This window comes from Heterodontus francisci, chromosome 20, assembly GCF_036365525.1.
Source record: "Heterodontus francisci isolate sHetFra1 chromosome 20, sHetFra1.hap1, whole genome shotgun sequence".
Taxonomy (NCBI): Eukaryota; Metazoa; Chordata; class Chondrichthyes; order Heterodontiformes; family Heterodontidae; genus Heterodontus; species Heterodontus francisci.
The window spans coordinates 76,646,414-76,668,993 of record NC_090390.1 but is presented as its reverse complement, the minus strand read 5'-3'; the positions used below and the strand labels follow the sequence as shown (position 1 = coordinate 76,668,993).

The following is a 22,580-nucleotide window of genomic DNA, read 5'->3' as shown; positions in this document are numbered from 1 at the left end:
AAGCAAATGTGAATTATCTAGCTGTTCAAATAAAACCATTTAGCTGACTGTCAGCCGTGTCTCAATAGGGGCACTCTTGCCTCTGTGTCCGAAGTCCCACTTCAGGACTTAAGCATTAACTCTATATTTTTTGAGTCCCAGTCTGCCCTGTCAGGTGGATGTAAAAGATCCCATAGTGTTATTTTGATGAAGAGCAGCGGAGTTCCACGCAGTCTCCTGGCCAATATTTATCCCTCAACCAACATCATTAAAACCAATTACCTGGCCATTGCTGTTTCCAGGAGCCTGCAGTGGACAAACTAGCTGCTGTGTTTCCCGACACTACAACAGCGACTGTCAAGAGCTTTGGGACATCAAAGGTCATGAAAGGCGCTACATTAATATAAGTTTGTTCTTTAAAACAGATTCGAATGAACATAGAATTCACATTGGCCAGCTGCGAATTAGGGGGAGTTAACTGTAGCCAATATAGAAACAGAACCACAACTAAACCAGCAGCAAAGGTGCAAGAACAGCAATAGGAATCGTGACTTTCACACCATGCAAAGGAATCGGGCTGCTGGCTTGCATCTCCCACAGACACCAGCAGCTAATGCAGCTGAGCTTTCACAGGGTTTGTACACCGCACCAGTTCCCTCCTCACTGGGAGTAATTCATTTGACATCTGTGCATTACCTAGTCCATAATTATCACTGCAATTCCTCCTGTACCTCATTATAGAGGATTTTTCTTTGCTAAAAGGAAATTTGGATCGGTTAGGCAGATCACCTAAGAAATGGCAGATGGATTTTAATGTAGATTAATGTAATGCATGTTTTGAGCAGGCAGTTTGTGTACAGGCTGAATGAGTTCTATCATCACAGCTGGCAAAGAAACAGATTTGGTTGTGATTATTGAACATTATAACTGGAAGCATCCAGCCAGCTGGAAGCAGTTATCATGTAAATGGGGGCAATCATGTATTAGGATACAACTCAAGAACATTAGATTGTGAGGCAAACTAAGTTGTTTTAACTTTGCGCGACCACATTTGTATTAGTGTGTGTGGTTCTGGCATTCTCTGCTCTGGAAGGGAGCATAGCTACATTGTGGCAGTTCAGAGATGGATAATAACCAGAACTTGCATTTATAAAACCTTCAACAATGCTAAACATCTCAAGGTGCTTCACAAGAGCAATATCCAACAGAGCCACAGAAAGAGATATTGGGTCAGGTGACCAAAAGCTTGGCCAGCAAAGTAGGTTTAAGGAGCATCTTAAAGGAGGGGTGGAGATAGAGAGGTGGAGCAGTTTAGGGAGGGAATTCCAGAGTTTAGGGCGCAGGAGGCAGTAAGCACGGCCGTTAGTCATGGATCAATTAAAATCGGGGATGCCCAAGAGGCCAGAATTGGAGGAGGACAGAGATCTCAAAGGTTTGTAGGGTTGGAGGAGGTTACAGAGGTAGGGAGGGTTATTAGGGGTTTAGATTTTAAGGCCTTATGAGGAGTGAATCGCAAGGCTGTTCTTTATTGGAGAAATGAGGATATGGGTGTATTTTGGGAGGGATTAGGAGGCGTGCTTCAGTACTAAAGAGGCTACTTAACCTGTACACAATGCAAAACTTGAGGACAACGTTATAGAATTATACTCTAGGCAGGATGGTTTTTCTTCAAAGATTGGGCAAGACTTTGAGGCCTCCCGTCCACCACTGTGAGGGGGGAGTGCCCTACCTGAGTTAGGCAGTAGGCCATTTTAATATGCAAATCGGGTTACTGTGGACATAAATAGGACTCTGAATGCCATTTTAGGACAGTACTGGGTGGAAAGCCTACTATACTTTAGGGATTTGGGGGAAAAATGGGGAAAACGCATCAATTTATTTCCCCAGTGATTTTTCTTCCGGAGTTGTTTCCAGCTGTGTCCCAGATTAACCTTTAAATCCTGGAGAGGCCAGGAGAATCCTCCAACTCTTCCTGGATGGTGCCTTTGCCCACTGGGCTAGCTCTTCACAGCACATTTATTAAATTAACATATTAACTTTATGAAATTAAAATTAAACGGACAACCTTATTGGAACGGTTCTACGAAAAATGCAGCTTCGCCATCAGTGTCACTTACCAAGTTCATACCATCCCAAAGAGCTATCTTTAACACTGTTCTTCTCACAGTTCTGCTCCCTTTGTTTCTTTTTTTAAACTGGGTGATGGCATGATTAAGAACTGGCTGATGAGCGTTCCTCAGTGCAAGGGAGCTGAGCTAACATCAGTAGAGCTGGTTATTAACCCAGCGTGCTTCAGCAATTAAATCATCTCAACCGCAAATGCTAATTCAGCCCTCACATAAGGTCAGGTCTTGTATCTATACCACCAATGTCTCCTTGACAACTACTATTTAAATAGAAATGATCCAAAATAGATTCATGTACAGGAGGTGGATGGTGGAAGTATAAAAGGAAGTTTGAGTTCATTTACCTTTCTTTTTAGCTGTTTGAGTTTTGAATGACGTGGTCATGCTGAGGCTTCTTTTGTTTAGATGTTATTGTTTTCCCTCCTCCTGCTCTAAAGCTGACAACTCACATTGGAATATGTTTCCATCAGCATCAGTGGACCTCTGGCACCTCGCCCAAGGAGCCGTTGTCAGTGATGTGTGCGCCCTGACAGTGAGTGTCAGTAGCTCACTGAATGATGTCTGCAAAAGCAATTATTTTTTGAAATAAGGCTCTCAGTTGATGCTCTGCTCCAGAGTGAAGCTTGTTCATACAGCCCAGGAAGGTCTGAATTCAATGCCAAGTCTATCATCCATTAGCTGAGCTCATTTGGGGGTGCTTTTTTGGGAGAGCCCACCCAAAACCCTGCTCCCTGTATCTTAACTCACAACAAGTCCAGTTCATCCATCACCCCCGACCTACATTGGCTCCTCGTCCAACAATGACTCAATTTTAAAATTCTTATCCTTGTTTTCAAATCCCTCCATGGCCTCTCCCCTTCCTATCTCTCTCACCTCCTCCAGCCCTGCAACCCTCTGAGATCTCTGTGCTCCTCCAACTCTGGCCTCTTGCATTTATAATTGCTCCACCATTGGTGGCTGTGCCTTCCGTTGCCTAGGCCCTAAGCTCTGGCATTTTGTCCTTAAACCTCTCTGCCTCACTCTTTTACTTTAAGAAAATCCTTAAAATCTACCTCTTTGACCAAGCATTTGGCCACGTGCTCCTAATATCTTCTTATGTGGCTCTGTGTCAGATTTTGTTTGATAACATTCCCGTGAAGCATCTTGGGATCTATTGGTACATTAAAGGTGCTATATAAATGCAAGTTGTTGTTGTCACTGTTTTGTTAGGATGGACTCCAGGTAGACAAGAAACCTGTGGCTGGGATTTTATCTGGGTGATGAGGGTCTCGACCTACGGCAAAAGCGCAGCGCAGCTGAGAACCCCGTGTGACCCCTTCTGTGGGAGGCCCGCCAAATCCAGTGCCAATTAGGCACTTATCTGGACAGCGGCAGGCCTTCCACGGGAATGAGGACCCCTGCAATGGAAGTCCTGCTGTCTGAGAGCTGCTGGCCAATCGAGGTCAGCAGCTCTTTAACTGAACAGCAGTGCAGAGGTGATGACTGCTGCTGGTGGAGCACCCACCTGAGGCCTAGGAGCAGCACTGGACCCAGGCCACAGGTAGGTCAGGGCGGGAAGGGTCTCGTGGAGCGGGGTCACAGTGGGGGGGGGCGGTGTTGTTGGGGTGTCAGCAGAAAGGGCAGGGGGGATGGCTCTCAGCGGGCCCTCCCCTTCCCGATGGCGGGTCCCTCATTCAGGCACCATGTGCCATCTAGCGAGGGGTTCCTGCACGTTTTTCTTGCCATGCTTCCCTTGCGGTGACAGGCCTGCACGCCATTCAGCTAATTGCGGCAGCGACGGGATGAGGCCCTTAATTGGGCATTAATTGACCACTTAAGGGCCTCAATTGGCGGCAGGGCAGGAAGACCGTTCACAGTCTTTCTTGCCCCAGACTTAATATCGGCGGCAGAGGCGGAAACAGGGATAGGCACCGACATGTTGCACCACGGACATTTGAACAAAATTGTTGACTCAGCCACGGACATGGGGGCACTTAATCTGTATATAAAGTGTATAACCAATCTAATGCCATCAAAATACGGTCCAATTTAAAACATATTTCTCCTTATAAATAAAGTAGCTAAGCATACGAACATCAATGGAGAGCAGCACAACTGTATTAGCTAGCTAGCAAGTAAAATAATATGCATTGTCAGTGCAAATTACCTTTGTTGACAGAATAGAGCTAGCTACATGGTGTCATGGGGTGGTAGATGGACCTTATCGGATGACCTCTGTGGATTCACACTGTGTCAGGAGTGTAAGTTCATCCAATAAACCATAAAACTCAAGAAGAGGATTGTTATTGGGGTGAGGCAGTAGAAAATCAGCAATAGGAAGATGGACCATTTCTCACACTGCTGTTGTTACAAGACACTTTAACCCGTGGTCAATGTTTGTGCAACTTCTGCACCTGCTTGTATTATGTGTCTGAAGACGGGACAGCCAAGAAAAGATCTCCAAATCAGGAGAATTTTATAGGATGAAGCAGATAATACATTAGAAGAGTCATGTAAAACAGAAAAGCAGAGTGGGACAGGAAGGAACAGACAAATTAATGGTAAGTAGCCAAGACTAGTTTATTCCTCTTGACAGGTTGTTAAACTAGGTCCTGCATTCTAAAATATAGAAACAACAGAATCTCTCATGGACAAAATGCCATTTGCTCACCAAAGCTAGTGACAAAATTAGATAAGCACAATTACAAATAAAGAGCCCCTTTCAGTTACTCCAATAAAGCGATTCTCTTAAATTCACTTATGTCTATATCTCAGTCTATCATTGCCGATTCTGATTCAGCTCTCACAAGATAATTATTAACAAAAAGCTTTTCTGCAAAAAGTTGAGCAATTGATACTGCATGTATTATTCAAATGTTTAGTCACTATCTGTAAGATTGTACTCCAGACTAACCAATTTATGTCCAAGCCAAGTCTCTTACCTGTTAGCAAAGGTGCACTTTTAAGTAATGTAATTATATGATACAGACAACTTTCAGATGACATTGGTCACTCAGTTTGTCTGCCCTCAAACTGGATAGTAAATGATGCACATTGCAGTTACTGATCTTTGACATGCTTGTAAAACTTGTCCTTTATTTCAATTGGCAGCAAAGAAATCAGTTAATGACTGTTTCTAACATGGTCATTGAAACATAATAAATTATTACTATGTCTTACTTAACTATTTTTAAAATTGCAATTGCAGCATGGATTTTTTTAATGAATCGTAGACAGTTCATCATAGATTAAGGTTTCTTAAAGCTATCTGTTACATTGTATTTACTAACTATTGTATATGGGTCAGCAGCATCCAGTTTTTACCAATATCACTCAGTCCCAATATACTGTACTCTTGTATTCATGAGGAACTTCCTGCACTGAGTTCTAGATTTTCTCACCTGTGTTCCCCTTAATACAAGTTCTGGAACAATGTGATTCCAAATGAATAGCAGCGGAATTGTGACATTTATATAGAAATAAAGTCCAGTAACCTTCAACTTGTACCTTAGCTTGTGTCCCAAGTGAAAGTAATGTGTGCCAGAACGTAGAAATCGAGACATTCCCTAAATGACTCTTGCCATTTTAAAATGAGTTTGCGTAACACAAGCCTTTAAACTTGTGTTTTAAAATAAACTAGCTGCTAAGTTATTTTAAAACACAAGGTTAAAGGCTTGGAGCAGGGGTGTCCAACTTCTTTGTGTGGGTGGGGCACATTACAATTTTGTCTTACATAGGGGGCTGGTGAAACAATTTAAGAAAGATAAAGGCATTAAAATGTGCATTTTTGGGAAAAAAACCTTAAATGAAAAGACTAATTTATTGACTTACTTTCTCCTCACTATGTTGGACACTGATTTGGTGAGATACCTGGCATTTTTTTGCTTGCACAAGTAGTCAATGTCTGCCCGCACACTTATGCAGAGATGCAGAGTATTCCGGATAGATGTCCATCTGTCAAAAGTGATCTTGATTGCTCTGTCTCCCTCCTCACTCTCTCTCTGTCTATCTCTCTCGCTCTCTCTCTCTCTCTCTCTCTCTCTCCCCCTCCCCCTTCCTCTCTGTGCCTCCCTTCTCTGTGTTCCCCCCATGTTATTCCCCCTCGCTGTGTTGTCCTCCCTCGCTGTGTTGTCCTCCCTCGCTGTGTTGTCCTCCCTCGCTGTGTTGTCCTCCCTCTCTGTGTTGTCCTCCCTCTCTGTGTTGTCCTCCCTCTCTGTGTTGTCCTCCCTCTCTGTGTTGTCCTCCCTCTCTGTGTTGTCCTCCCTCTCTGTGTTGTCCCCCCTCTCTGTGTTGTCCTCCCTCTCTGTGTTGTCCCCCCTCTCTGTGTTGTCCCCCCTCTCTGTGTTGTCCCCCCTCTCTGTGTTGTCCCCCCTCTCTGTGTTGTCCCCCCTCTCTGTGTTGTCCCCCCTCTCTGTGTTGTCCCCCCTCTCTGTGTTATCCCACTCTCTGTGTTGCTTCCTCCACCATGTTGTCCCCCCCTTTCTGTGTCATCACTGCTCTTTCTGCCCCCCTCTCTCTGTCTCTCCACCTCTCTTTCCATGAACCCCCTCTCCACTGCAGCTGTCTCTCTCTCTGGCCCCCACCTCTCTCTCTCTGTCCTCCACCTCTCTCTCTCTCTATCTCTCTCTCCATCCTCCACCTCCCCCTGCTCTCTGTCCCCCTGCTCTCTGTCCCCCTGCTCTCTGTCCCCCTGCTCTCTGTCCCCCTGCTCTCTGTCCCCCTGCTCTCTGTCCCCCTGCTCTCTGTCCCCCTGCCCTCTGTCCCCCTGCCCTCTGTCCCCCTGCCCTCTGCCTTCCCCCCTCTCTCCCCCCCTCTCCCCCCACTCTCTTCTCTCTCCCCCCACTCTCTTCTCTCTCCCCCCACTCTCTTCTCTCTCCCCCCACTCTCTTCTCTCTCCCCCCACTCTCCTCTCTCTCCCCCCACTCTCCTCTCTCTCCCCCCACTCTCCTCTCTCTCCCCCCACTCTCTTCTCTCTCCCCCCACACACACTCTCTCCCCCCCACACACACTCTCTCCCCCCCACACACACTCTCTCCCCCCCACACACACTCTCTCCCCCCCACACACACTCTCTCCCCCCCACACACACTCTCTCCCCCCCACAAACACTCTCTCCCCCCCACAAACACTCTCTCCCCCCCACACACACTCTCTCCCCCCCACACACACTCTCTCCCCCCCACACACTCTCTCTCCCCCCCACACTCTCTCTCCCCCCCCACACTCTCTCTCCCCCCCCCCACACTCTCTCTCCCCCCCCCACACTCTCTCTCCCCCCCCCACACTCTCTCTCCCCCCCCCACACTCTCTCTCCCCCCCCCACACTCTCTCTCCCCCCCCCACACTCTCTCTCCCCCCCCCACACTCTCTCTCCCCCCCCCACACTCTCTCTCCCCCCCCCCACACTCTCTCTCCCCCCCCACACTCTCTCTCCCCCCCCACACTCTCTCTCCCCCCCCCACACTCTCTCTCCCCCCCCCACACTCTCTCTCCCCCCCCCACACTCTCTCTCCCCCCCCCACACTCTCTCTCCCCCCCCCACACTCTCTCTCCCCCCCCCACACTCTCTCTCCCCCCCCCACACTCTCTCTCCCCCCCCACACTCTCTCTCCCCCCCCCACACTCTCTCTCCCCCCCCCCACACTCTCTCTCCCCCCCACACACACTCTCTCCCCCCCACACACACTCTCTCCCCCCCACACACACTCTCTCCCCCCCACACTCTCTCTCTCCCCCCCACACTCTCTCTCTCCCCCCCACACTCTCTCTCTCCCCCCCACACTCTCTCTCTCCCCCCCACACTCTCTCTCTCCCCCCCACACTCTCTCTCTCCCCCCCACACTCTCTCTCTCCCCCCCACACTCTCTCTCCCCCCCCACACTCTCTCTCCCCCCCCCACACTCTCTCTCCCCCCCCCCACACTCTCTCTCCCCCCCCCACACTCTCTCTCCCCCCCCCACACTCTCTCTCCCCCCCACACTCTCTCTCCCCCCCACACTCTCTCTCCCCCCCACCACACTCTCTCTTCCCCCCCCCACACTCTCTCTCCCCCCCACACTCTCTCTCCCCCCCACACTCTCTCTCTCCCCCCCACACTCTCTCTCTCCCCCCCACACTCTCTCTCTCCCCCCCACACTCTCTCTCTCCCCCCCACACTCTCTCTCTCCCCCCCACACTCTCTCTCTCCCCCCACACTCTCTCTCTCCCCCCCACACTCTCTCTCTCCCCCCCACACTCTCTCTCTCCCCCCCACACTCTCTCTCTCCCCCCCACACTCTCTCTCTCCCCCCCCACACTCTCTCTCTCCCCCCCACACTCTCTCTCTCCCCCCCACACTCTCTCTCTCCCCCCCACACTCTCTCTCTCCCCCCACACTCTCTCTCTCCCCCCCACACTCTCTCTGTCTCCCCACTCTCTCTCTCTGTGTACCCCAGACCACCTCCTCCTCCTCTCTCCCCCTCTCGCTTTGTTGCTGACCGTTGCTGAGAGCGGGAACAGTGCTTCAGAACTTGGGACGGATTCAGGGTTTTCCAGCGGGTTTCTATTGTTTTTAAAAGCCTGCCAGAAAACCCTGAATCTGTCCCAAGTTGGGAAGCACTGTTCTGCTTCAGCACCTGTCAGCTGTGAAACTGACACTTGCAAATTTTTTATTTCAAAGCCTGTCTGAAGAAGCCATTGGGAAATTTCTCATCCATGAAATTACCAGTCACAGATGCCAAAATTGTTTACCATGGTATGGGCAGGTTGCTGACCTCTGGGCAGGGAAGTGGCAGGCTGCCCACCGCCACCATCCCACCCGATTGCATGGTCTCCCAGCTCCAAACCTGCTGCAGGGGAGAGCATAAAATTCCCACCTCTGTGTCTGTCACAATGAATCGTGCCAGTTGGTTTAATTCTGTCTGATTTTTTCTTTTAATCACATCCACTAATGTAATTGCATAAATTAACAGATGTTAACTAAATAAAGAGAGGGAATTCATTGATAAGTACCCAGGCACATTTTCCAACAGTCGTCACTGGATTGTGATCAAGACTGGGACCCCTGGTACAGAGACATCACGATTAGTTGTAACACCTGAACAACTGCTGTGACTTAGGTTGGAACATAGAAACATGAGTAGGCCATTCAGCCCCTTGAGTCTGTTCCACTGGCCATGGCTGATCTGTATCTTAACTCCATCCATCTGCCAGGGTTCTGGAACCCTGAATACTCTTGCTTACAAAAATCTATCAATCTCAGTTTTGAAATTTTCAATTGACAGCCCCCCTCAGCCTCAACAGCTTTTTGACTTCCAGATTTCCACTAATCTTTGTGTGAAGAAGTGATTCCTGGTATTAGCTCTGAATGGCTTAGCTCTAATTTTAAGATTATGGACTCCCCCATCAGAGGAAATAGTTTCTTTCTCTCTGCCCTTTCAAGCCCCTTAAATCAACTACTTCATCTCAGTTAGATCATCCCTTAATCTTCCATATTTGATGGAATACAAGCCTAGTTTATGCAATCTGCCCTCCCAGTCGAGGTATTATTCTGGTGAAGCTGAGATTTTCTTGGTCTGTGTGACTCAGTATCCATGATGGGCAGTGCCTTTCTTTAAATAGCTACTGGTGTAAAGGTTCAAGAGTCAAGTTATATCACGGTGAAAAGGTCCTCAGGAACGTACCCTTGGTCCTAGCAAACAATTCAAGTTGATAGTGTCACCTTTCCTTCCAGTTTGTGGACAAAGCTGAAATATTTGGACTTGTCAGAGATGTTGCCTTATGGGCTGTTGTTTTCTGACAGCCTGTCGTTTAAAACATAGAAATTTGACTTCTCAATTGGGAGTGGTACTGATCTAGTGAAGGCTCCCATTGTGTTTGGTGAGTGAATGTGTAATCTGAATAAATTGTAAACACACCGCTATACTGCATTAACCTTGTAAACGCAGAAATGCCTGTGTTCGTGTGAATGCCCAAGTAACCTGTAATGGAATCACTGGAATAATTAGCAGGACCATGTGGGTTATTCAGAGTACAGACGAGGCTCTGGACTGGTGAAACCCAGGTAAAGGACCAGACCCCGCAGCACAGGATACCTCAAAGATCGAAGCCAACAGATCAGACGTTAAAGCAAGTCAAGAAGTAGTGACTTGAAACTTAGGCTTTAAAGGATTGGGGCAGGGAGAAAAAGGAAGATAAGATAAAGTTAAAGAGGGTTTTAGACTGAAGAGTCTTCTTTTGGTCAGCCATGTGTCTTCCATATGTGGAGACTCATCACCACAATTAAGAGTTGGCAAACCAAATACATGAATTTGATTGATGTAGAGAGCGTAGATAGAAGGAAAAATGAAGAGTGAAAAGGCCAATTATTTGGAATTGGGGACATCCTTGAATAATTCAGTGGTACATAGGAACTGCTGGACTAAAAAGACCATCCATTTCGCCTTCCACTGTCCTGGTTGTCACATGATACAGCAATAATAGTGTTGACCAATCCTAGCAATCAATCTTTACCTCAATCAATTAGTCTACAACAGACCCAGGCATGACACAAGGAATACACCCGGTGGTGGAGAACTTTGAGAACAATAGGTCCAAAGTCTTATGTTCCTTCCAAGTAAGCTACACTTACCACATGCCATGTCTCAGTTTTCTCATATATTGCATTCCAAGATGTCAGTACCTCTGGGATCTCTTAGAATTACAGATGAATTCAAATGAATGCTCCATTGTCTTGAAATGTAATGCATGTTGCTTTATATTCTTGGTTTTTATATATGTAAAAGTGAAGCCACAAAGGATCCATAGTAAACATGGAGACCGGCAGTTAGATAGCTGCCTGGCAATGGTTATAGGTAACAGTGCAGTGCATACACACACACATATTATATATATATATATATATATATATATATATATATTTACCTTTCCATGTTTAATATGTTTTTTTCCACAGAGCGATGAGGGAGGAATGAGAACTCTACAGAGGAAGTGGACATCTTTTCTAAAGACCCGAGTTGTGTGTTCCATCCCAGAGTTTGGCTTCCATTTCAACATCTTGAAGAGTATCTATGTTTTGAACCAAGGAAGCTGGCAGAGCACCATATTCTATGGTGTGTTTGTTTCACAATGGTAAGTACGCATACTGCATTCACAAAATGGTGGAGATGTACCAAGAAAAATAGCACATGATCTAAGCCAACATTGCAGTACAGTACTGAGAGAGTGTGCCATTGCCGGAAGTGCCATACTTGGTGTGAACTGCTGAACTGAGGCCCCGTCTGGCTTTTGCAGTGGGCATAAAAGATCCCACTGCACTTTTTCAAGGAAGAGTAGGGGAATTCTTCTGATGTCCTGGGCAATATTCATCCCTCAACCAATGCCACAAAAAAACAGAAGAGCTGGATATTTTTCATTGCTGTTTGTGGGACCTTGCTGTGTATGAATTGGCTGGGTGGTTACCTACAAAACAGCAATGACTGCACCTCAAAAGGCAATTCTCTGGCAGCAAAGCCTTTTGAGATGATCTCAGGATGTCTGATAAGGTGCTATATAAATGCAGGTCCCTATTTTCGTAGAGTTGGATCCAGTTTTAAATCCCACTTCCAACGCAACCGAAATGAATGAAATGGTTGAATGCAGGGATACCATTCTGAGGACGTGAAGCGGTGGAAACGGAGACGAATGATTTCAAAAGGAAATGGGTGGGCACTTGACGGGGAAATAAACTTGCAGGACTACGGGGATAGAGCAGGGGAATGGGAGTGATTGGATTGTGCTACAGAGAGCTGGCATGGACCCAGTGGGCCGAATGGCCTCCTTCTGTGCAGTAATGCCTCCATTACACTAGGAGTAAATCCAGTACAAGGACAATCCAATCACATTTGGGTATCTAGGACGAATTCCACAACAAACTGGATTTACAGGTAACTTTTGTAAGGCCTGAGTCTGTTTTCTTTTGTCACCCTCTCACTTTCTGTTTGTTTTGCCCTCCTTGAGGCCCTGATTCTACCTCGTAATCTAATAGGTGCGCCAGCATGGATGAATGAACATTGCTGTCACTAGTGTGATTCCCAACTGCAGTTACTCCTATTACATAAGAATTTAAATCGTACCTTATTTTAAGCTGGAAAATGGCTGAGCACTCTCTCATCAATGTGAAGGACCTCAGCTGGGGAGGGAAGTAATCTAAGAATGGGTGAAAGTTTGGAAAGGACGATTGATGTACCCAAACTTGGAGAGTTTATCAAATTGGGACCAAAATCCATGTTTTGCTGGGCGCATTTGATTCACATTTGAAATGTTTCCATCGTTTCAACAGCCCAAGGGAGCTCCTGTCACTCACCCTGTTTCTAATCTGTTTGAAGGTGGTCACCACACTTGTTGCAGTCCAGGCAAGGTTATCCTGGTCCAGATTAAATGGGAAGTTTCCTGTTCACTGCTGGTCTTCTGATCTGAAACTATCAAAGGGAGAAAGAACTTGGCATTTATATATCATCCTTTATGACCTCAGGACTCCCCAAAGCCAAAGAAATACTTTTGAAGTATATTCCCTGTAGGATGTGACAATAATAATGAAGGAAAGAAAGAAGTAATGAGAAAAGAAGGAAAGAGAAAGAAAGAAAATTATCCAGCACCTTTCATGATGCCAGGACGCCCCAAAGTGTTTAATAGCCAATGAAGTGTAGTCATTTTTTCAGGCCTATTTCAATGCAGGACATGAGTAAGGAAGCAACATTCAGAAGGCAAGCAGGTACAAACTATTCACTTTGACAAATGTGACACTTTTTACCAGCCCTCATTTTCAGTTCCTTACTTTTCAATCCCCTACTCACCACACACATTTAAAATCCTGCCCCCTCCAAAAAAAAAAACCAGACCTTAAACAATCTTAATTCAAATAGAAGAGAGAGCTAACTTTCCACATCCAGAGTTAACTTGTTTAATCCCTGGCGGTTTGTACAAGTGATTGAAGATTTCCTGAGAAATACACACAATTTTACACAAATCACCCTGTGTACAAACGTGTGCCAACAACACTGCTGCACCAGCTAAGCGAGATTGAAAATAACAGCCTCCACTTTGGTAGAGATAATCTTCGTCCCCTGTGTCTTCACGCTTAGACACCTGCTCACCCTCTAAATGGACACAATATGTGGATGGCCTCAAGGCCGCTCATCAAAATGTTCTCAATTCGCAGAGAGAAGATAAAAGGCAGAAAGCACCTGTGACCCTTACCTCATGCCCCTTGTAGATTGTGCAGTTCCTCATTCTTTACAATACTACAGGTTGTAACCTTGTTACCTGGCTGTCACTTTTCACATCTGCCAAAGAGAGAAAGATTAATGCTCATGTTAAAAGGGTTCTTCAAACCATGTATGTACCAAAGTATTGTCTGTTGCAATTTTCGGCCCCAGTGCTCTTGTTATTCACATCCTCTCCTTATTGTGTGTTTTATTCTGCTGGTTAAGGTGAGGGAAGCTAGCAGGATTGAGTGAGCCACTTTTCTACTTCTCTCTACTCTTTTCCTCAAAAATATGCCTTAGCCTAAGCCTTAAAATAGTAAAATACTGCAGATGCTGGAAATCTGAAAAAAAAAACAAGAAATGCTGGAACCACTCAGCAGGTCTGGCAGCATCTGTGAGAAGAGAAGCCGAAGAAGGGTTACTGACCCGAAACGTTAACTCTGCTTCTCTTTTCACAGATGCTGCCAGACCTGCTGAGTGGTTCCAGCATTTCTTGTTTTTATTCCTTAAAATAGTAACTTGCTACTTTACCAGTGTGTATTTTTCCAACTGTTACATAAACCATTCTTGTGGCCTCTTGCAACTTACTGGCAGCTTTATGTTGTGGGCTCGTGCTGTGCTCTCAAGCAGATGAGCTGAGACTGGGACAGACAGACAGACATATTGGGCTCTAACGCCCAACAGACAGCGGAGAGCTTCATCCCATTGGTCTACACTGGTTTTTGAATCCGTCTCAGATGTAAACGAACATTGTGGAAATACATTGCACCATCTTATTCTAGTATCTTTTTTATGATATTTGACAAGAATTGAAAAAAAAAGAAATTACATTGTTAATGTGACCGCTTGACAGGTATTTGGGCTGAGATCCAGGAAAGCATGCATGGTTTGCAAATGCTGCTACCCTCTCCTGATCTGGTAACGAGGAATAATGAAGCAAGGTCAGTGCCATTTGTAAACAGAACGCTCCAGCAGAATCAATTGATAATGGGTCACAAGAGAGTTGAAAGTTCGAAACTACCCAAATGTCAAACCATGCATTTTCCTCAGTCACTTCAATAAAGTTAAACAGAAAACAGTTTGCAATGTGTTCTGCACATTTAATAAGTAACTTCCACACGGCAGGTTCTTGTATCACTTTGGAAAGAAATGTTGCTGGAAATTATGTTTGTCTGTTCTGGTCCACATTTGGAAACAAATAAATTATGGAAGTTTAAAAAAAACCAACTGCATCATCATATCAAGCCTTTCCTCACCCCCACCTCAGTGGCAGTTTGGTGCCTTAATGATGCTTTTTGGAGGTTAAAAGAAGACACTAGGGTTGGATTTTACTACCCTGGTTGGAGGAATGTTCCGTCATCACATGACTCAGTGGTCAACTGAAAGTAATCAGTTATAATGTGGGAAACATAGCAGCCATTCTGCGCACAGCAAGCGTCCACATGCAGCAACATGGTAATAACCAGCTAATCTGTTTTATTAATGTTGATTGCGGGATAAATATTGGGTCAGAACACCGGGAAGAACTCCCCTGGTTTTCTTGAAAATAGTGCCATGTGATCACCTGAGAGAGCAGATGGGGCCTTGGAGCTCAAGCTGGCTGACTATTCCATGGCAGCAGCAGGATATTAACCAATCTGGGCATTGAAATGACTGGTTCTTGATTTGTCTAATTCTCTCTCCTGTCTCTTCCAACCTCCGCTATAACCTTGTTCCTTCCCTTAGGAATTTCTGCAAATTAAATGGCCATTGCTGCTGACACCTAAATGTTACTACATAGGTTGGAATTATCCCTACTTTATGATTCATGGTGGATAATAACCACATGGAGGGCTCCCTTCCTGATAAATGGTTACTGCAGAGTGTGGGCACTAGTGGATTTGCATTAAGATGCTGTAAAATGTCATAATTGTTCAGGCAATCATTGAAGATTGGAAAAGAAAGTTCCTGTTTTGACCATCTTTAGTGTACTGGTTTTGCTGTACTTGCGTGACCTTCCAGTGTTGCACAACTGTCATCGTTTTTTATATAAGCCCTGAGTCCATAACTAACTGAAAATAATTGTTCTATAAAACTGTGAAGGAGAAATTTACTTACGTAAACGAGAAGGCCCACTAAATGCGTCACAAGATCGTCGCACATAAATTGCATTTTAGAGATGTAATTAACCTCTCGCCACCAATTATCAAGCTTAATAAAGAGCTGCATTTTACTGCTTCGAAAGGTCACAAGACACGTACAGAGGAGAAGAAAATTTGGCGCATCCTAGTTCATGCATCCAAAAATAAATGATTGTTTCCCACCACTGATCATCCTCTCCCCACCCTCCCAGCCCTTCACCTATACAACTGTGGTTCAGTTGGTAGCACTCCTACCTCTGAGTCAGAAGGTTGTGGGTTCAAGTCCCACTTCAGAGACTTGAGCACAAATGTGATGCCACTCCATTGCAGTTCTGAGGGAGTGCAGAACCTTCTTTTGGATGAGGCCCCATCTGCTCGTTCAGGTGGATGTAAAAGACTGCACGGTGTTATTTTGAAGAGCAGGGGAATTATTCCTCAGTGTCCTGGCCAATATTTATTTATGTACTGATTATCTGCTTATTATCTCATTGCTGTTTGTGGGAGCTTGCTGTGTAGAACTGGCTGCTGTGTTTCCTACCTTGCAACAGTGGCTACACGTAATAAATTACTTCATTGACGGCAAAGCACTTTGGGACTGTCCAGCGGTCATGAAGGGCGCTATATAAATGTGGAAATGTTTCCAGAATTTTCATTTTTTATTTCAGATTTCCAGCATTTATAGTATTTTGCTTTTGCTGTATAAATCTCTGTATTTCTGTCTGTCTGCCCTTTTCTCTTCTCTTCTCTCTCGCTCTCTTTAATTCCCTCGTCTCTCTGATTTTTTTCTCTGTAATGATTACAATACAGCAGGACATTCAGCCCGTTGTGTCTGTGTCAGCTGTCTGCAAGAGGAACTCAGCTGGACCCAATCCCTTGCCTTTTCTCCATAGACTTACAATTTTTTCTATTCAGATAATTATCCAATTTCCTTTTGAAAGCCATGATTGAACCTGCCTCCACCACACTGTCAGGCAGTGCATTCCAGATCCTAACCAGTCGCTGTGTAAAGCCTTTCTTTATGTCGCCTTTGGTTCTTTTGCCAACCACCTTAAATCGGTGCCCTCTGGTTCTCGACCCTTCCACAATGGGAACAGTTTCTCCCCATCTTTTTTGTTATTCGTTCGGGGGATGTGGGCATCGCTGGCTGGGCCAGCATTTATTACCCATCCAGAATTGCCCTTGAGAAGGTGAGGCGCCTTCTTGAACTGCTGCAGTCCTTGGGGTGTAGATACACCCACAGTGCTGCTAGGAAGGGAGTTCCAGGATTTTGACCTAGTGGCAGTGAAGGAACGGCGATATACTTCCAAGTCAGGATGTTTTTTATCCTTGGAGGGGAACTTGCAGGTGGTGATGTTCCCATGCATCTGCTGCCCTTGTTCTTCTAGGTGGTAGAGGTCGTGGGTTTGTAAGGTGCTGTCGAAGGAACCTTGGTGAGCTGCTGCAGTGCATCTTGTAGATGGTACACATTGTTGCCACTGTGCGTCAGTGGTGAAGGGAGTGAATGTTGAAGGTGGTGGATGGGGTGCCAATCAAGTGGGCTGCTTTGTCCTGGATGGTGTCGAGCTTCGTGAGTGTTGTTGGAGCTGCATCCATCCAGGCAAGTGGAGATTATTCCATTGCACTCCTGACTTGTGCCTTGTAGATGGTGGACAGACAGGCTTTGGGGAGACAGGAGGTGAGTTACTCGCCACAGAATTCCCAGCCTCTGACCTGTTCTTGTAGCCACGGTATTTATGTGTTTGGTTCGGTTCCGTTTCTGTTCAATGGTAACGTCCCAGGATGTTGATAGTGGGGGTTTCAGCGATGGAAATGCCATTGAATGTCAAGGGGAGATGGTTAGATTCTGTGTTGTTTGGAAGGGTCATTGCTTGGCACTTGTGTGGTGCAAAAGCTACTTGCCACTTATCAGCCCAAACCTTGATGTTATTGCCTACTCTGTCCAGTCCCCGCATGATTTTGAACACCTCTATCAAATCCCCTCTCAACCTTTTTTCTAAGGAGAACAACCCAGCTTCGCCAATCTTCCACGTAACTGAAGTCCCTAATCCCTAGAACCATTCTCAATCAATCTTTTCTGTACTCACCAGTGCCTGCACATCCTTCCTAAAGTGTAGTGCCCAGAATTGGACTCAATACTGCAGTTGGGACCGAACCAGTGTTTTATAAAGGTTCACCATAATGTCCTTGCTTTTGGACTCTATGCTTCTATTTATAAAGCCCAGGATCCTGTTTGCCTTATTAACCACTTTTTCAACCTCCCCTGCCACCTTCAATGATTTGTGCACATACACCACCAGGTCCCTCAGCTCCTGCACCCCTTTTAGAATCGTAATCCTCCATTTTACATTGCCTCTCCTCGCTCTTCCTACCAAAATGTATCACTTCACACTTTCTTTCCACTTGAGCTATGGTTTCTGCAACTAGTCTGTCACTTGTCCTTCAATCAATTTCATGTCTAATAAATGAATGGAGAAAGTTTCCAGTGTAGTCATGTATAACTGATGTTGCATGGCAACCTGCATTGCGTGGATGAGCAAGTTCACCAGAGATCAACTCTTGTCAGTGCTTGTTAAACTCAAGCTCAAAGAGGAATGCAGTGGAGAGACTCGGTTAGTGACTGTCCTTTTAACTTGAACTCAAAAGACTACAGCAAATAATCATCTCTTCATTATGCTTTCTGACTGCATTTTAACCTGAGGGAGCAAGCTTATGTCCACTGGGTGAAGCTTTGCAGTTATACGTAATGTGAACTAAAATCTGGTTAGTCAAGCATATGATAGCAGCCCAAAGGGATAACACTGCAATCAGATCATAGGATGGTATCATGGTTACAGCACAGAAGGAGGCCATTTGGCCCTTTGAGTCCATGCCAGCACTCTGCAAGAGCAATTTAGTTAGTCCACCACCCTTTCCCTGTAACCCTGCACATTTTTTCTCTTCATGTGCTTATCCAATTCTCTTTAGAAAACCTCGATTGAATTTGCCTCCATCACACTTTCGGGCAGTGCATTCCAGATTGTAGCACTGGCTGCATAAGAATGTTTTCCCTCATGTCACTTTTGGTTCTTTTGCCAATCACCTTAAATCTGTGTCCTCTGGTTCTTGACCCCTCCACCAATGGGAACAGTTTCTCTCTATCTACTCTGTCTGATTTGGAACACCTCTATGAAATCTCCTCTCAACCTTCCCTTCTCACAAGAAGAACCTCAACGTCTCCAAACTGTCCACACAACTGAAGTCCCTCATCCCTGGAACCATTCTTGTCAATCTTTCTGAACCCCCTCCAAAGCCTTCACATGCCTCCCAAAGTCCGCTTCCCAGAATTGGATACAATGCCTATGATGTGCACTTTGTTGACAATTAGAGTGAAGCATTGGAATAAAATTAAACTTTGTTATAATCATTGGCTAGATAAAAGAAAGACTTGCATTTATATAGTGCCATTCACGACCACAGGTGTAAAAATGGGCACCCGAGCCAAACACACCCTGTTCCTGAGCCAGCAGCATATTAATTTGAGACTCAATGCATTAGACTTGCATTACAATATTAAAAAAAATTTCTATAGCGCCTTTCATGACCTTAAGACACCCCAAAGCGCCTTACAGCTAATGAAGTACTCTTTGAAGTGTAGTCACTGTTGTGATGTAGGAAACACGGCAGCCAATCTGCACACAGTAAGCTCCCACAGACAGCTCCTTCCAAACCCGACCTGTAACACCGAGAAGGACAAGAGCAGCAGGCACATGGGAACACCGTCACCTGCAAGTTCCCCTCCAAACCACATACCATCCTGACGATAACTATATCGCTGTTCCTTCACTGTCGCTGGGTCAAAACCTGGAGCTCCCTTCATGGGTATACCTACACCACATGAACCGCAGTGTTTCAAGAAGACGGCTCACCACCACCCACTCTAAGGCAATTCGGAATGGGCATTAAATGCTGGCCTTGCCGGCAATGCCCACATTCTGTGAACAAATATCCAAAAAAAAATGACCAGACAATCTTATTTTAGTGATGTTGGTTGAGGGATAATTATTGGCCAGGAAAACGGAGAGAGAACTCTCCTGTTCTTCTTTGAAATAGTGCTGTGGGATCTTTTATGTCTACCTGAGAGAGCAGATGAGGCCTTGGTTTAACGTCTCATCTGAAAACCAGCACCTCTGTCAGTGCAACACCCAGCACTCAGTGACTCCAGACCATTAACTTGCCAACAAGGTAATGTAGTTCGCCAATATCAACCTCGGAAGACCACAAGTATTGCGGCCATCATCTCCAACACGCTGCAGGTTTATAGAAGTGCAAAAGGAAATGCCCCCTAGCAGCTTTGTCATGTGACATAATCTGTCCCCATGGAAACAGTGACTCATAATAGAAGGAAAGAATTTGGCTGGATGGTTCCAATTATACCTGCCATGATCTGTGGCTCACATTGTGTGATAGCGGGTATTCTCTTTGGATTACATCCCATCCTGAAGAGAACGGTAGCAAAGTGGTTATGTTACTGGACTAGTAATCCAGAGGTCTGGACTTAATGATCCAGGGGCATGCATTCAAATCTTACCCCAGAACTAAGAATGGTGTTAATAAGTAAATGTGGAATGAAAAGCTAATATCAGTAATGGTGACTGTGAAGCTAAATGTTTGTTGTAAAAACCCTTCTGGTTCAATAATGCTCTTCGGAGAAGGAAATCTGGCCTATATGTGACTGCAGAACCACAGCAATATGATTGACTCTTAACTAGCTTCTGAAATAGCCGAGCAAGCTTGGGGATGGGAAATAAATTCTGGCCTTGCCAGCAACGCCCCACTAATTTTTGGTTGTTGTGCACAGCCTGTTCATTTCAGTGCACGGTCCCTTTAAATTTTTTTGCATGATCTCACGCAATTGCGGTCTTAGAGGATGACTCGTGAGTGGTCTGTACAGTAATGCCTGAGTTGTTGCACAGCCATGCGCATGTGCAGCTTGGAGGGAACTGCACCTCTGAGTGATGCCCATATCCTGTGAATGAATTTTAAAAAATGAACTAAACTTGCTTACTCAAACGATCATGAGAGCACTTGTTTTTGGAATATTTTATACACTGAGTGATGACGTCACTTCATTTCTTAGCAATTTTTTTTCCCACGAGTCCCATTCCTGCCATAAGAATAGAATAATAATGAAGGCAGTGGGTTGAAATGTGAGTGCAAATATTCCGCAATTAACTCTGTTGGAAAGGGGAATTGAATTTCACAAGACATTTTAGAGAATGAGAAACTGCAGTATCACAGAGAATTGATTACGCATACCTGAATCAGACGCATTGTTTCCCTCCTTGATTAGTCACGCCTACTTTGGGAGAGCCATTATGGATTGCTTACATGTTTGTCACCAGTGTGAGCATGATTAATCATCTGGAAAGGGTGCTCCTCAGATGTTGCAGGAAGTGGAAACATTTTGGAAGTGATATAACCTTGTCAGGCATGGGCTGTCTCACTGAGCTGCCTCTTCCCCCACCCCCTTTCGAAGCTCATAACTCTTCAGCCCTTTTGCTTCAGATATTCAGCAGCTCCTTCTCATTCACCTTATGTTTTGACTGCATCTTCCATTGAATGCCTTGCTGAGGTAAAACTCAGCTGACCCAAAATCTGCATCCTCAGACACGTGGCTGTTATGCTGGTGTGTATGTTGACCACGAAGGCATAACAGCTGAACCCACTTCTGTCCTCGCCCAGTGTCCACACGGCTGATTTTCTAGCAAAGGTCACCACTCAGAGAGCAGGACTTTTCCTGCTCTAATGGTGCTTCCCAATCTCTGTCTGACATCAGCTAACTCACTGTAGGACATGGATCCAACTTGTTATGTCCCTGCTCTGTTTGACTACTCATTGGATGAACTCACTAGGGGCTAATTTTGCATCAGACATGAGTGTAAAATGGCATGATATCAATTCAGCTGCCTGTTTTGTTTGATAACACTCCTGCAAAGCCCCTTGGGATGTTTTACTACATTAATGATGCTATATAAATGCAAGTTGTTGTTGTTATGCATCTCTCCCAATTTTAATATCTATTGATTTTAATGGAAATTAAAATGGGGAGAGGTGTATAAAAGGCAGCTCAAGCAATATTGTTCATTTTTCACTACTGCCTGTAATGAGTTCTTATCTGTTGACTGATGCAACATAAATGAGATGCGTAGAGTCTGGTTTGCTGAAGATCTCAAACAGGTTTATTACAGCTAACAAGTATATACAGTACAGAGCAAACTATTTATAGAACCTTCCTCTAGGTGTTACAGTTGCAGAGTGACTCTGGCTCATTAGCATACTAAGATCTTAAAGGGACATCATTAACGGCAATCATACAACATCTCCTTTCTTTCCAAAGATAAGTCTCATATGCTACAAGTAAAAACACATAACATTCGATAACATCAGAATTATTTACACAGGTATAGAGATTGTGCAATTTATGAGTGCAGAAGCTTTAAAGTCCATATATCATTTTGGTGGTTGACCACTCTTAATCGGGGAATTTGCTCATCTCATTTGTTGTTTTTTCTGAAATTTTTCCCCCTCTGCATTCAGTTTTTGTTTTGCCTTCAGCCTGCTAATATACTCTGTTGCTTTTCTCAAGATGACTACTTTTGGAGCATTGTCCTTCTTGGAAAGTTCCGGCACCTCATCTCGAAGAGCCAGTAAACAATGCTTCAACTCATTCCTCCTCTGCCACTTCAGGACATTGCATGTCCTTCACCTCTCCTCATCCTGTGCATCTGAAGGCCTGGGGCTCAGGGTCGAGGACTTGTTGGGGGAGGAGTACCTGGCCTCATGGAGGTACCTGTCTGTTCTGGCTTGTTGCGATGCTGGCAGTTGTCTAGAGAGCAGAAATGAAGGCGCAGCATAGTTGTGTTGTTGTTGGGTTTCCAGACGGCATCGTTTAATGTTGGTCAGAGTCTGCATGCGGGTTCCGGTCCTTGGAGATTTCCCCTTGGGAATGCTCCCCACTGCCAGCCTTTGCTTCTCAGTGGTTACAACATCAGTCTCTTCTTCCGAGTCGCTGGAGCACGAAGAGACACTGCCTGTTGACAAAGAACTTTCACCATCTGAATTTGGATCTTCATTCTCCTGGTGTGCTCTGAGAAGGGGCTGATACTCTCCAGACC

General features: G+C 45.3%; 1 protein-coding gene across 1 annotated transcript in view; it reads left to right on the top strand.

The window, feature by feature from the left end:
• sema4gb (sema domain, immunoglobulin domain (Ig), transmembrane domain (TM) and short cytoplasmic domain, (semaphorin) 4Gb) overlaps positions 1-22,580 on the top strand; it is a 137,061-nt gene that overhangs the window by 89,408 nt on the left and 25,073 nt on the right. Inside the window, 1 exon segment of the mRNA XM_068053048.1 lies at positions 11,017-11,192. Coding sequence (XP_067909149.1) covers positions 11,017-11,192 — 176 coding nt within the window.